Source organism: Mustelus asterias, unplaced genomic scaffold (assembly GCF_964213995.1).
Source record: "Mustelus asterias unplaced genomic scaffold, sMusAst1.hap1.1 HAP1_SCAFFOLD_4606, whole genome shotgun sequence".
NCBI lineage: Eukaryota > Metazoa > Chordata > Chondrichthyes > Carcharhiniformes > Triakidae > Mustelus > Mustelus asterias.
In genome coordinates, this window is record NW_027594549.1 from 2,501 (window position 1) to 16,128 (window position 13,628).

A 13,628-nucleotide genomic window follows, 5' to 3' on the forward strand; every position below is an offset into this window, starting at 1 on the left:
TTACGAGGGAGCTCGGGGGGGTGCAGTGTCTCTCTCTCTCTCTCTAATCTTGGGTGGCACGGTGGGTTAACACTGCTGCCTCACAGCGCCAGGGACCCGGGTTCGATTCCCGGCTCGGGTCACTGTCTGTGTGGAGGCTGCACATTCTCCCCGTGTCTGCATGGGTTTCCTCCGGGTGCTCCGGTTTCCTCCCACAGTTTAAAGATGTGTAGGTTGGGTGGATTGGCCATGCTAAATTGCCCCTTAGTGTCCAAAGATGTGCAGGTTGGGTGGATTGGCCGTGCTAAATTGTCCCTTAGTGTCCAAAGATGTGCAGGTTGGGTGGATTGGCCATGCTAAATTGCCCCTTAGTGTCCAAAGATGTGCAGGTTTGGTGGATTGGCCATGCTAAATTGTCCCTTAGTGTCCAAAGATGTGCAGGTTGGGTGGATTGGCCATGCTAAATTGCCCCTTAGTGTCCAAAGATGTGCAGGTTTGGTGGATTGGCCATGCTAAATTGCCCCTTAGTGTCCAAAGATGTGCAGGTTTGGTGGATTGGCCATGCTAAATTGTCCCTTAGTGTCCAAAGATGTGCAGGTTGAGTGGATTGGCCATGCTAAATTGTCCCTTAGTGTCCAAAGATGTGCGGGTTGGGTGGATTGGCCATGCTAAATTGTCCCTTAGTGTCCAAAGATGGGTAGGTTGAGTGGATTGGCCACGCTAAATTGTCCCTTAGTGTCCAAAGATCTGCAGGTTGGGTGGATAGGCCATGATAAATTGCCCCTTAGTGTCCAAAGATCTGCAGGTTGGGTGGATTGGCCATGCTAAATTGCCCCTTAGTGTCCAAAGATGTGTAGGTTAGGTGGATTGGCCATGCTAAATTGTCCCTTGGTGTCCAAAGATGTGCAGGTTGGGTGGATTGGCCATGATAAATTCTCCCTTAGTGTCCAAAGATGTGCAGGTTAGGGGGATCGGCCATGCTAAATTGTCCCTTGGTGTCCAAAGATGTGCAGGTTGGGTGGATTGGCCATGCTAAATTGTCCCCTTAGTGTCCAAAGATGTGTAGGTTCGAGGGATTGGCCATGCTAAATTGTCCCTTAGTGTCCAAAGATGTGTGGGTTGGGGGATTGGCCATGCTAAATTGCCCCTTAGTGTCCAAAGATGTGTAGGTTGGGTGGATTGGCCATGCTAAATTGTCCCTTAGTGTCCAAAGATGGGTAGGTTGAGTGGATTGGCCATGCTAAATTGTCCCTTAGTGTCCAAAGATGTGCAGGTTAGGGGGATTGGCCATGATAAATTGTCCCTTAGTGTCCAAAGATGTGCAGGTTAGGGTGGATTGGCCATGCTAAATTGCCCCTTAGTGTCCAAAGATGTGCAGGTTGAGTGGATTGGCCATGCTAAATTGTCCCTTAGTGTCCAAAGATGTGCAGGTTAGGGGGATTGGCCATGATAAATTGTCCCCTTAGTGCCAAGGGGACTGGCTACCGTAAATGATGGGGATAGGACCTGGGTGGGATTGTGGTCGGCGCAGTCTCGATGGGCTGAATGGCCTCCTTCTGCACTGTAGGGATTCTACGATTCTTCTCTGATATTCCCACAACTCTCCCGGGTCGCTGCATCAATTTGACCGATTTTTCCAGGGTGCGTTCCGTCCAATGATGTGCTCTCTCTCCAGTTGAGCACTCAGTGAGCAGAATTCCCCAACAAACAATAAAATTATTCCTTTATTATCCAACCAGATTCGACAAGTCGCAAGGCCCAATTTATTAACACGTGTGTTGCGATACTGGTGTTTGCAAAACTATGTTTTAAAATTGTCAAGTGCTGAGTGGTTAATCGCTGAGAGGGGAAGGCGATGGCCCTGTGTTATTATTGCTAGACTATTCATCCGGAAACTCAGCGAATGTTCTGGGGGGACCCGGGTTCGAATCCCGCCCACGGCAGGTGGTGGGATTTGAATTCAATTAAAAAATCTCTGGGATGAAGAATCTACTGATGACCCGTTGTTGGAAAAACCCATCTGGTTCCCTTCAGGGAAGGAAATCTGCCGTCCTTACCCGGTCTGGCCTACATGTGACTCCAGAGCCACAGCAATGTGGTTCACTCTCACTGCCCTCCAAGGGGCAACTGGGGATGGGCAGGGAATGGTCAGCCAGCGACGCCGGTGTCCCACGGATGAACACAAAAAATATTAAACTAGAAAGAGTGCAGAAGAGATTTACTAGGATGCTACCGGGACTTGATGGATTGAGTTATAAGGAGAGGCTGGATAGACTGGGACTTTTTTCTCTGGAGCGTAGGAGGCTGAGGGGTGATCTTATCGAGGTCTATAAAATAATGAGGGGCCCAGATCAGCTAGATAGTCAATATCTTTTCCCAAAGGTAGGGGAGTCTAAAACTAGAGGGCATAGGTTTAAGGGGAGAGATACAAAAGTGTCCAGAGGGGCAATTTTTTCACACAGAGGGTGGTGAGTGTCTGGAACAAGCTGCCAGAGGTAGTGGTAGAGGTGGGTACAATTTTGTCTTTTAAAAAGCATTTAGACAGTTACATGGGTACGATGGGTATAGAGGGATATGGGCCAAATGCGGGCAATTGGGATTAGCTTAGGGGTTTTAAAAAAAAGGGCAGCATGGATAAGTTGGGCCGAAGGGCCTGTTTCCCTGCTGTAAACCTCTATGACTCTATGACTTGTTGTGAGACTTCTTACTCTAAGAGCAGGACAGAGGCTGGGAATCCTGCAGAGAGTAACTCCCCTCCTGACTCCCACCTCCCCAAAGCCTGTCCCACCATCGACAAGGACACAAGTCCGGAGTGTGATGGGATTCTCTCCACTCGCCTGGATGGATACGGCTCCCGGCAACACTCGGGAAAGCTCGACACCCTCCAGGACAAAGCAGCCCCCTCCCCCCCGCTCGATCGACACGCTAACCACAAACATTCACTCCCTCCACCACCCACGCACAGCGGCAGCCGTGTGAACCGTCCAAAAGACGCACCGCAGCGACTCGCCAAGGCTCCTTCAACAGCACCTTCCAAACCCACCACCTCTACCATCTAGAAGGACAAGGGCAGCAGACACATGGGGAACACCCACCGCCTGCAAGTTTCCCCCTCCGAGCCCCTCACACCATCCCCGACTTGGAAACATATCGGCCGTTCCTTCACTGTGGCTGGGGTCGGAATCCCGGAACTCCCTCCCTAACAGCGCCGTGGGTGTACCTACACCACACACGGGGACTGACTGATGTCCAATAACAATCCCGGAACTCCCTCCCTAACAGCGCCGTGGGTGTACCTACACCACACACGGGGACTGACTGATGTCCAATAACAATCCTGGAACTCCCTCCCTAACAGCGCCGTGGGTGTACCTACACCACACACGGGGACTGACTGATGTCCAATAACAATCCTGGAACTCCCTCCCTAACAGCGCCGTGGGTGTACCTACACCACACACGGGGACTGACTGATATCCAATAACAATCCCGGAACTCCCTCCCTAACAGCGCCGTGGGTGTACCTACACCACACACGGGGGACTGATTGATGTCCAATAACAATCCTGGAACTCCCTCCCTAACAGCGCCGTGGGTGTACCTACACCACACACACGGGGACTGACTGATGTCCAATAACAATCCTGGAACTCCCTCCCTAACAGCGCCGTGGGTGTACCTACACCACACACACGGGGACTGACTGATGTCCAATAACAATCCTGGAACTCCCTCCCTAACAGCACCGTGGGTGTACCTACACCACACACGGGGACTGACTGATGTCCAATAACAATCCTGGAACTCCCTCCCGAACGGCATTGTGGGTCAACCCCCAGCACGTGGACTGCAGCGATTCAAGATGGCGGCTCACCGCCATCTTCTCAAGGGGCAACGAGGGATGGGCAAGAGATGCTGGGCCCAGCCAGCGACACCCATGTCCCACGAATGAATAAATAAATTTTAAAGAGAGGGATGTGGTCCCCGGAAGGGTCGGGGGTTTTAGTTCAGTCGGGGGCAGCACGGTCGGTGCAGGCTTGGAGGGCCGAAGGGCCTGATCCTGTGCTGTAATTTTCTTTGTTCGTTAAAGTCCCCGGTCGGTTCAATAAATAACTTGTTAATTATTCGGGGAGGCGATGGCCGACTGGTATTATCGCTCGACTATTAACCCAGAAACTCAGCTAATGATCTGGGGGACCCAGGTTCGAATCCCGCCACGGCAGACGGTGGAATTTGAATTCAATGTAAAAAAATAGCTGGAATAACTTCTGTCAACAAGCGTCTAAAAGTTATTGAATAATGGTTCACACCATCGCAAACACTTCGAACAGATTACGAGGCCAGGGATTCCTCGTTGGGGAAATTTGGTCTGGTTTCTTAGAAAGGTAGCAGCTTCTGGGACATAATCTCTCCCTCAATGTCAACAAAACATTGGGGTGGCACAGTGGGTTAGCACTGCTGCTTCACAGCTCCAGGGACCCGGGTTCGATTCCCGGCCTCGGGTCACTGTCTGTGCGGAGTTTGCACATTCTCCTCGTGTCTGCGTGGGTTTCCTCCGGGTGCTCCGGTTTCCTCCCACAGTCCAAAGATGTGCGGGTTAGGTTGATTGGCCGTGCTAAAATTTGCCCCTTAGTGTCCTGAGATGCGTAGGTTAGAGGGATTAGTGGGTAGGATATAGGGGTAGGGCCTGGGTGGGATTGTGGTCGGTGCAGACTCGATGGGCCGAATGGCCTCTTTCTGTGCTGTAGGGATTCTATGATTCTAAAACAAAGGAGATAGTCATCGACTTCAGGAAGCGTAAAGGAGAACATCCCCCTGTCTACATCAACGGGGATGAAGCAGAAAGGGTCGAGAGCTTCAGGTTTTGAGGTGTCCAGATCACCAACAACCTGTCCTGGTCCCCCCCACGCCGACACTATAGTTAAGAAAGTCCCACCAACACCTCTACTTTCTCAGGAGACTAAGGAAATTTGGCATGTCCGCTATGACTCTCACCAACTTTTACAGATGCCCCATAGAAAGCATTCTTTCCGGTTGTATCACAGCTTGGTCTGGGCTCCTGCTCTGCCCAAGACCGCAAGGAACTACAAAAGGTTGTGAATGTAGCCCAATCCATCACGCAAACCAGCCTCCCATCCATTGACTCTGTCTACACTTCCCGCTGCCTCGGGGAAAAGCAGCCGGCATAATCAAGGACCCCCCCACACACCCCGGACATTCTCTCTTCCACCTTCTTCCGACGGGAAAAAGATACAAAAGTCTGAGGTCACGTACCGACCGACTCAAGAACAGCTTCTTCCCTGCTGCTGTCAGACTTTTGAATGGACCTACCTCGCATTAAGTTGATCTTTCTCTACACCCTAGCTGTGACTGTAACACTACATTCTGCACTCTCTCCTTTCCTTCTCTATGAATGGTATGCATTGTCTGTATAGCGCGCAAGAAACAATACTTTTCACTGTATCCTAGAGGGGGAAAAGTTTGTGCGGAACCGTTAGAAATGGCGGAGCTGCTTAATGAATACTTTACCTCGGTATTCACGGTGGAAAGGGATCTGGGTGGTTGTACTGCTGATTTGCGGTGGACAGAAAGGATCGAGCATGTGGACATAAAGAAAGAGGATGTGTTGGAACTATTGAATGGCATCAAGGTTGGTAAGTCGCCGGGACCGGATGGGATGTACCCCAGGTTACTGTGGGAGGCGAGGGAGGAGATTGCGGAGCCTTTGGCGATGATCTTTGCATCGTCGATGGAGACGGGAGAGGTTCCGGAGGATTGCAGATGTGGTCCCTATATTCAAGAAAGGGAACAGGGACAGCCCGGGAAATTACCGACCGGTGAGTCTAACCTCAGTGGTTGGTAAGTTGATGGAGAGGATCCTGAGAGACAGGATTTATGATCATCTAGAGAAGTTTAGTATGATCAAAAGTAGTCAGCACGGCTTTGTCAAGGGCAGGTCGTGCCTTACGAGCCTGGTTGAGTTCTTTCAAAATGTGACCAAACACTGACGAAGGGAGAGCGGTGGATGTGGTCTATATGGACTTCAGCAAGGCGTTCGATAAGGTCCCCTGTGCAAGACTTCTTGAGAAAGTGAGAGGGCATGGGATCCAAGGGGCTGTTGCCTTGTGGATCCAGAACTGGCTTGCCTGCAGAAGGCAGAGAGTGGCTGTGGAGGGGTCTTTCTCTGCATGGAGGTCAGTGACCAGTGGAGTGCCCCAGGGATCTGTTCTGGGACCCTTGCTGTTTGTCATTTTCATAAATGACCTGGATGAGGAAGTGGAGGGATGGGTTGGTAAGTTTGCTGACGACACCAAGGTAGGTGGTGTTGTGGATAGTTTGGAGGGATGTCAGAAGTTGCAGCGAGACATAGATAGAATGCAAGACTGGGCGGAGAAGTGGCAGATGGACTTCAACCCGGATAAGTGTGTGGTGATCCATTTTGGCAGATCCAATGGGATGAAGCAGCAGTATAATATGAAGGGTACCATTCTTAGCAGTGTAGAGGATCAGAAGGACCTTGGGGTCCGGGTCCATAGGACTCTTAAATCGGCCTCGCAGGTGGAGGATGCGGTCAAGAAGGCGTACGGCGTACTGGCCTTCATTAATCGAGGGATTGAGTTTAGGAGTCGGGAGATAATGCTGCAGCTTTATAGGACCCTGGTTAGACCCCACTTGGAGTACTGCGCGCAGTTCTGGTCACCTCATTACAGGAAAGATGTTGAAGCCATTGAAAGGGTGCAGAGGAGATTTACAAGGATGTTGCCTGGATTGGGGGGCATGCCTTATGAGGATAGGTTGAGGGAGCTTGGTCTCTTCTCCCTGGAGAGACGAAGGATGAGAGGTGACCTGATAGAGGTTTACAAGATGTTGAGAGGTCTGGATAGGGTAGACTCTCAGAGGCTATTTCCAAGGGCTGAAATGGTTGCTACGAGAGGACACAGGTTTAAGGTGCTGGGGGGTAGGTACAGAGGAGATGTCAGGGGTAAGTTTTTCACTCAGAGGGTGGTGGGTGAGTGGAATCGGCTGACGTCGGTGGTGGTGGAGGCAAACTCGTTGGGGTCTTTTAAGAGACTTCTGGATGAGTGCATGGGATTTAATGGGATTGAGGGCTACAGATAGGCCTAGAGGTAGGGATATGATCAGCGCAACTTGTGGGCCGAAGGGCCTGTTTGTGCTGTGGCTTTCTATGTTCTATGTGACAATAATAAATCAAATCAAATCAGAGGAACTCAAAGAACAAACAACAATACAGCACAGGAAACAGGCCCTTCGGCCCTCCAAGCCTGTGCCGCTCCTTGGTCCAGCTAGACCAATCGTTTGTATCCCTCCATTCCCAGGCTGCTCATGTGACTATCCAGGTAAGTCTTAAACGATGTCAGCGTGCCTGCCTCCACCACCCTACTTGGCAGCGCATTCCAGGCCCCCACCACCCTCTGTGTAAAAAACGTCCCTCTGATGTCCGAGTTATACTTCGCCCCTCTCAGCTTGAGCCCGTGACCCCTCGTGATCGTCACCTCCGACCTGGGAAAAAGCTTCCCACTGTTCACCCTATCTATACCCTTCATAATCTTGTACACCTCTATTAGATCTCCCCTCATTCTCCGTCTTTCCAGGGAGAACAACCCCAGTCTACCCAATCTCTCCTCATAGCTAAGACATTCCATACCAGGCAACATCCTGGTAAACCTCCTCTGCACTCTCTCTAACGCCTCCACGTCCTTCTGGTAGTGCGGCGACCAGAACTGGACGCAGTACTCCAAATGTGGCCTAACCAGCGTTCTATACAGCTGCATCATCAGACTCCAGCTTTTATACTCTATACCCCGTCCTATAAAGGCAAGCATACCATATGCCTTCTTCACCACCTTCTCCACCTGTGTTGCCACCTTCAAGGATTTGTGGACTTGCACACCCAGGTCCCTCTGATGTCCCAGGGCTGAGATAACTGACTTAGAATCGTAGAATCATAGAATCCCTCCAGTGCAGAAGGAGGCCATTCGGCCCATCGAGTCTGCACCGACCACAATCCCACCCAGGCCCTTCCCCCCACATATTTACCCACGAATCCCTCTAACCTACGCATCCCAGGACTCTAAGGGGCAATTTATAACCTGTCCAATCAACCTAACCCGCACATCTTTGGACTGTGGGAGGAAACCGGAGCACCCGGAGGAAACCCACGCAGACACGAGGAGAATGTGCAAACTCCACACAGACAGTGACCCGAGGCCAGGAATCGAACCCGGGACCCTGGAGCTGTGAAGCAGCAGTGCTAACCCACCGTGCCGCCCCTTCCAACCAACACAACCATCTTCCGTCAGGAATAACTCCAAACAGCGGGGAGTTCCCCCCACCCCACCCTGCCTTCCCCCCCACCGATTCCCAGCGACCCCAGTTGCGCTAGGGCTCCAGGACACAGCGCTCGCTGAAGTGTGGCTTTGACGTCAAGGTTCAGCCACTCCCACCTCACGTCCTGGGCTTGACGCACAATCGGAAGACCAGGAAACCCCCCCTCCCCGCACCACCCCCCCGCCCGCGACCCCCTCTCACCTTTTCCCAGGAAACGGTTCTTGTCGTTGTCACGAAGTTCCAGGGCCTCATAGATTCCAGTGGAAGCGCCACTGGGAACGGCCGCTCGGAACAGACCTGAGAGAGAGAGACAGAAAGAGAGATCCTTTAACACTCACTTGAGGTACAACACAGGAACAGAAGTAGGCCATTCAGCCCGTCGAGCCTGCTGTACCATTCAATCATAGAACATAGAAAAGCTACAGCACAAACAGGCCCTTTGGCCCACAAGTTGTGCCGAACATGTCCCTATCTATTAGGCTCATCTATAACCCTCCATCTTACGAACCTCCATGAGCCTATCCAAAAGTCTCTTGAAAGACTCAATCGAATCCGCTTCCACTACCGGCAGCCCATTCCACGCACCCACCACCCTCTGAGTGAAAACCGTACCCCTAACATCTCCTCTGTACCTACTCCCCAGCACCCTAAATCTGTGGCCTCTTGTGACAACCATTTCAGCCCTGGGTAAAAGCCTCTGAGAATCCACTCTATCAATACCCCTCAACATCTTATACACCTCAATCAGGTCACCTCTCATCCTTCGCCTCTCCAAGGAGAAAAGACCTAGCTCGCTCAACCTATCCTCATAAGGCTTAACCCCGGCAACATCCTTGTAAATCTCCTCTGCACCCGTTCTATGGCTTCCACATCCTTTCTGTAATGAGGCGACCAGAACTGGGCACAGTACTCCAGGTGGGGTCTGACCAGGGTCCTATAAAGCTGCAGCATTATCTCCCGATTTCTAAACTCAAATCCTCTAGCGAAGGGCATTGTCGGGCAATACAGCAGGATATAGATAGGCTGGAAAATTGGGCGGAGAGGTGGCAGATGGAGTTTAATCCGGATAAATGCGAAGTGATGCATTTTGGAAGGACTAATGTCGGGGGGAGTTATACAATAAATGGCAGAGTCATCAGGAGTATAGAAACACAGAGGGACCGAGGTGTGCAAGTCCACAAATCCTTGAAGGCGGCAACACAGGTGGAGAAGGTGGTGAAGAAGGCATATGGTATGCTTGCCTTTATAGGACGGGGTATAGAGTATAAAAGCTGGAGTCTGATGATGCAGCTGTATAGAACGCTGGTTAGGCCACATTTGGAGTACTGCGTCCAGTTCTGGTCGCCGCACTACCAGAAGGACGTGGAGGCGTTAGAGAGAGTGCAGAGAAGGTTTACCAGGATGTTGCCTGGTATGGAGGGTCTTAGCTATGAGGAGAGATTGGGTAGACTGGGGTTGTTCTCCCTGGAAAGACGGAGAATGAGGGGAGATCTAATAGAGGTATACAAGATTATGAAGGGTATAGATAGGGCGAACAGTGGGAAGCTTTTTCCCAGGTCGGAGGTGACGATCACGAGGGGTCACGGGCTCAAGGTGAGAGGGGGCGAGGTATAACTCAGATATCAGAGGGATGTTTTTTACACAGAGGGTGGTGGGGGCCTGGAATGCGCTGCCAAGTAGGGTGGTGGAGGCAGGCACGCTGACATCGTTTAAGACTTACCTGGATAGTCACATGAGCAGCCTGGGAATGGAGGGATACAAACGATTGGTCTCGTTGGACCAAGGAGCGGCACAGGCTTGGAGGGCCGAAGGGCCTGTTTCCTGTGCTGTACTGTTCTTTGTTCTCTATTGATGAAGGCCAGTATTCCATACGCCTCTTAATTACAGCCTCGACCTGCGACGCTGCTTTGAGCGCCCTATGAACCCGGACCCCAAGATCCTTCTGATCTTCCACACTGCCAAGCGTCTTACCCTGAATATGATATTCTTCCATCCTATTCGACCTGCCAAAATGAACCACCACACACTTATCTGGGTTGAAGTCCATCTGCCACTTCTCCGCCCAGTCTTGCATCTTATTTATGTCTCGTTGCAACTGCTGACATCCCTCTACACTATCCACAACCCCGCCAACCTTTGTGTCAGCAGAGAGATGACTGATCTCTCCCTGGTCTCCAATCCTCCGCCCCACCTCTTCCCCAAATTCCATTTTATTCTATCAGAAATATATCTGTCTCCTTCTAGACACCATTCAATGGTTCAGACTCCACCGAGCTGTGAGGGGGCAGCGAGTTCCACACATTCACCCCCCCTCTGCGAGAGGTAGTTCCTCCTCAGCTCAGTTTTAACTCTACCCCCTCTCAACCTCGACCTGTGACCTCTTGTTCCAGATTGCCCCACAAGGAGGGGGAAGACACTTGGTCGATATTTACTCCCTCAATCCCTTTTATCTCCCTCGATCAGGTCCCCTCTCATGGAGTCAGAGAGGTTTACAGCATGGAAACAGGCCCTTCGGCCCAACCTGTCCATGCCGCCCTATTTTTTAAAAACCCCGAAGCTAATCCCAATTGCCCGCATTTGGCCCATATCCCTCTATACCCATCGTACCCATGTAACTAAACGCTTTTTAAAAGACAAAATTGTACCCGCCTCTACTACTACCTCTGGCAGCTCGTTCCAGACACTCACCACCCTCTGTCTGAAAAAATTGCCCCTCTGGACACTTTTGTATCTCTCCCCTCTCACCTTAAACCTTTGCCCTCTAGTTTTAGACTCCCCTACCTTTGGGAAAAGATATTGACTCTCTAGCTGATCTGTGCCCCTCATTATTTTATAGACCTCTATAAGATCACCCCTCAGCCTCCTACGCTCCAGAGAAAAAAGTCCCAGTCTATCCAGCCTCTCCTTATAACTCAATCCACCAAGTCCCGGTAGCATCCTAGTAAATCTCTTCCGCACTCTTTCTAGTTTAATAATATCCTTTCTATAACAGGGTGACCAGAACTGCACACAGTATTCCAAGTGTGGCCTTACCAATGTCTTGTACAACTTCAGCAAGACGTCCCAACTCCTGTATTCAATGTTCTGACCGATGAAACCAAGCATGTCGAATGCTTTCTTCACCACTCTGTCCACCTGTGACTCCACTTTCAAGGAGCCATGAACCCGTACCCGAGATCTCTTTGTTCTGTAACTCTCCCCAACACCCTACCATTAACTGAGTAAGTCCTGCCCTGGATCAATCTACCAAAATGCATCACCTCACATTTGTCTAAATTAAACTCCATCTGCCATTCGTCAGCCCACTGGCCCAATTGATCAAGATCCCGTTGCAATCCGAGATAACTTTCTTCACTGTCCACTATGCCACCAATCTTAGTGTCATCTGCAAACTTACTAACCATGCCTCCGATATTCTCATCCAAATCATTAATATAAATGACAAATAACAGTGGGCCCAGCACTGATCCCTGAGGCACACCGCTGGTCACAGGCCTCCAGTTTGAAAAACAACCCTCTACATCCACCCTCTGGCTTCTGTCAAGAAGCCAATTTTGTATCCAGTTAGATACCTCACCCTGGATCCCGTGAGATTTAACCTTATGCAACAACCTACCATGTCAACCTACCTACCAATCATCCTTCTAAACTCCAGCAAGTACAGGTCCAAAACTACTCCTCTGTATCCCTCGACCTTTATCCCTTCCCCCTCCGCTCCCCGACCAACTGACGACCCTCAAGACTGATCGATGACCCTGAGTGGCCACCCGCTCCTCCACAAGGTTACCCAAGTCCTTAGGAAGGTGGGCTCAGAGGGAAGGGAGGATGCAACCTTCTCTCTCGCCACCACGGAGTACAGGAAAGAGACGGAGAATCTGGTGAACTGGGTGCGGTGACAATAATCTCTCCCTCAACGTCAACACAACAAAGGAGATCGTCATCGACTTCAGGAAGTGTCGAGGAGAACATCCCCCTGTCTACATCAACGGGGATGAAGTGGAAAGGGTCGAGAGCTTCAAGTTTTTAGGTGTCCAGATCACCAACAACCTGTCCTGGTCCCCCCCATGCCGACACTATAGTTAAGCAAGTCCCACCAACCCCTCTACTTTCTCAGGAGGCTAAGGAAATTTGTCATGTCAGCTACGACTCTCACCAACTTTTACAGATGCCCCATAGAAAGCATCCTTTCTGGTTGTATCACAGCTTGGTCTGGGCTCCTGCTCTGCCCAAGACCGCAAGGACCTACAAAGGGTCGTGAATGTAGCCCAATCCATCACCAGCCTCCCATCCATTGACTCTGTCTACACTTCCCGCTGCCTCGGGGAAAAGCAGCCAGCATCATCAAGCACCCCCCCACACACCCCGGACATTCTCTCTTCCACCTTCTTCCGTCGGGGAAAAAGATACAAAAGTCGGAGGTCACGTACCGACCGACTCAAGAACAGCTTCTTCCCTGCTGCTGTCAGACTTTTGAATGGACCTACCTCGCATTAAGTTGATCTTTCTCTACACCCTAGCTGTGACTGTAACACTACATTCTGCACCCTCTCCTTTCCTTCTCTATGAACGGTATGCTTTGTCTGTATAACACGCAAGAAACAATACTTTTCACTGTATCCCGGTACATGTGACAATAATAAATCAAATTTAATCAAATCCCACTCCTCATGGTTCCGTGCGACGAACCAGCAAAAGCCACACCTGACCAATGCTACCTCCCCCACCCCTCCCACCGCCCCTCACTCATGAGACGCCCCCAATAGACCCTCCCGACACCACGAGCTTACCTTTGTCAGTCCACAGATCAACCTCAACAGTGGGGTTCCCCCGGGAATCAAGGATCTCGCGGGCGTGAATCTTGGTGATCGACATGGCGGCTGCTCAACTGTGGGAGGAAGCACAGTGCGTCATCAACGAAGGTGGGAGCAAAAACCGAACAAGCCAAACTCCAAACCTCGTCCCGAGCGCCGCACTGTGGGAGGGTCAGTGCTGAGGGAGCGCCGCACTGTGGGAGGGTCAGTGCTGAGGGAGCGCCGCACTGTGGGAGGGTCAGTGCTGAGGGAGCGCCGCACTGTGGGAGGGTCAGTGCTGAGGGAGCGCCGCACTGTGGGAGGGTCAGTGCTGAGGGAGCGCCGCACTGTGGGAGGGTCAGTGCTGAGGGAGCGCCGCACTGTGGGAGGGTCAGTGCTGAGGGAGCGCCGCACTGTGGGAGGGTCAGTGCTGAGGGAGCGCCGCACTGTGGGAGGGTCAGTGCTGAGGGAGCGCCGCACTGTGGGAGGGTCAGTGCTGAGGGAGCGCCG

At 51.5% G+C, this 13,628-nt stretch overlaps 1 protein-coding gene across 1 annotated transcript in view; it reads right to left on the reverse strand.

Annotated features, from left to right (window-relative positions):
* LOC144491164 (alpha-enolase-like) overlaps positions 1 to 13,219 on the reverse strand; it is a gene marked incomplete at its 3' end in the record, with an annotated part of 13,302 nt that extends 83 nt beyond the window's left edge. Inside the window, exons 1-2 of the mRNA XM_078208841.1 lie at positions 13,116 to 13,219; positions 8,530 to 8,625 (exon numbers count right to left, since the gene is read on the reverse strand). Coding sequence (XP_078064967.1) covers positions 8,530 to 8,625; positions 13,116 to 13,200 — 181 coding nt within the window. The remainder of the gene's footprint in view (positions 1 to 8,529; positions 8,626 to 13,115) is intronic.
* Between the last annotated feature and the right edge of the window lie 409 nt (positions 13,220 to 13,628).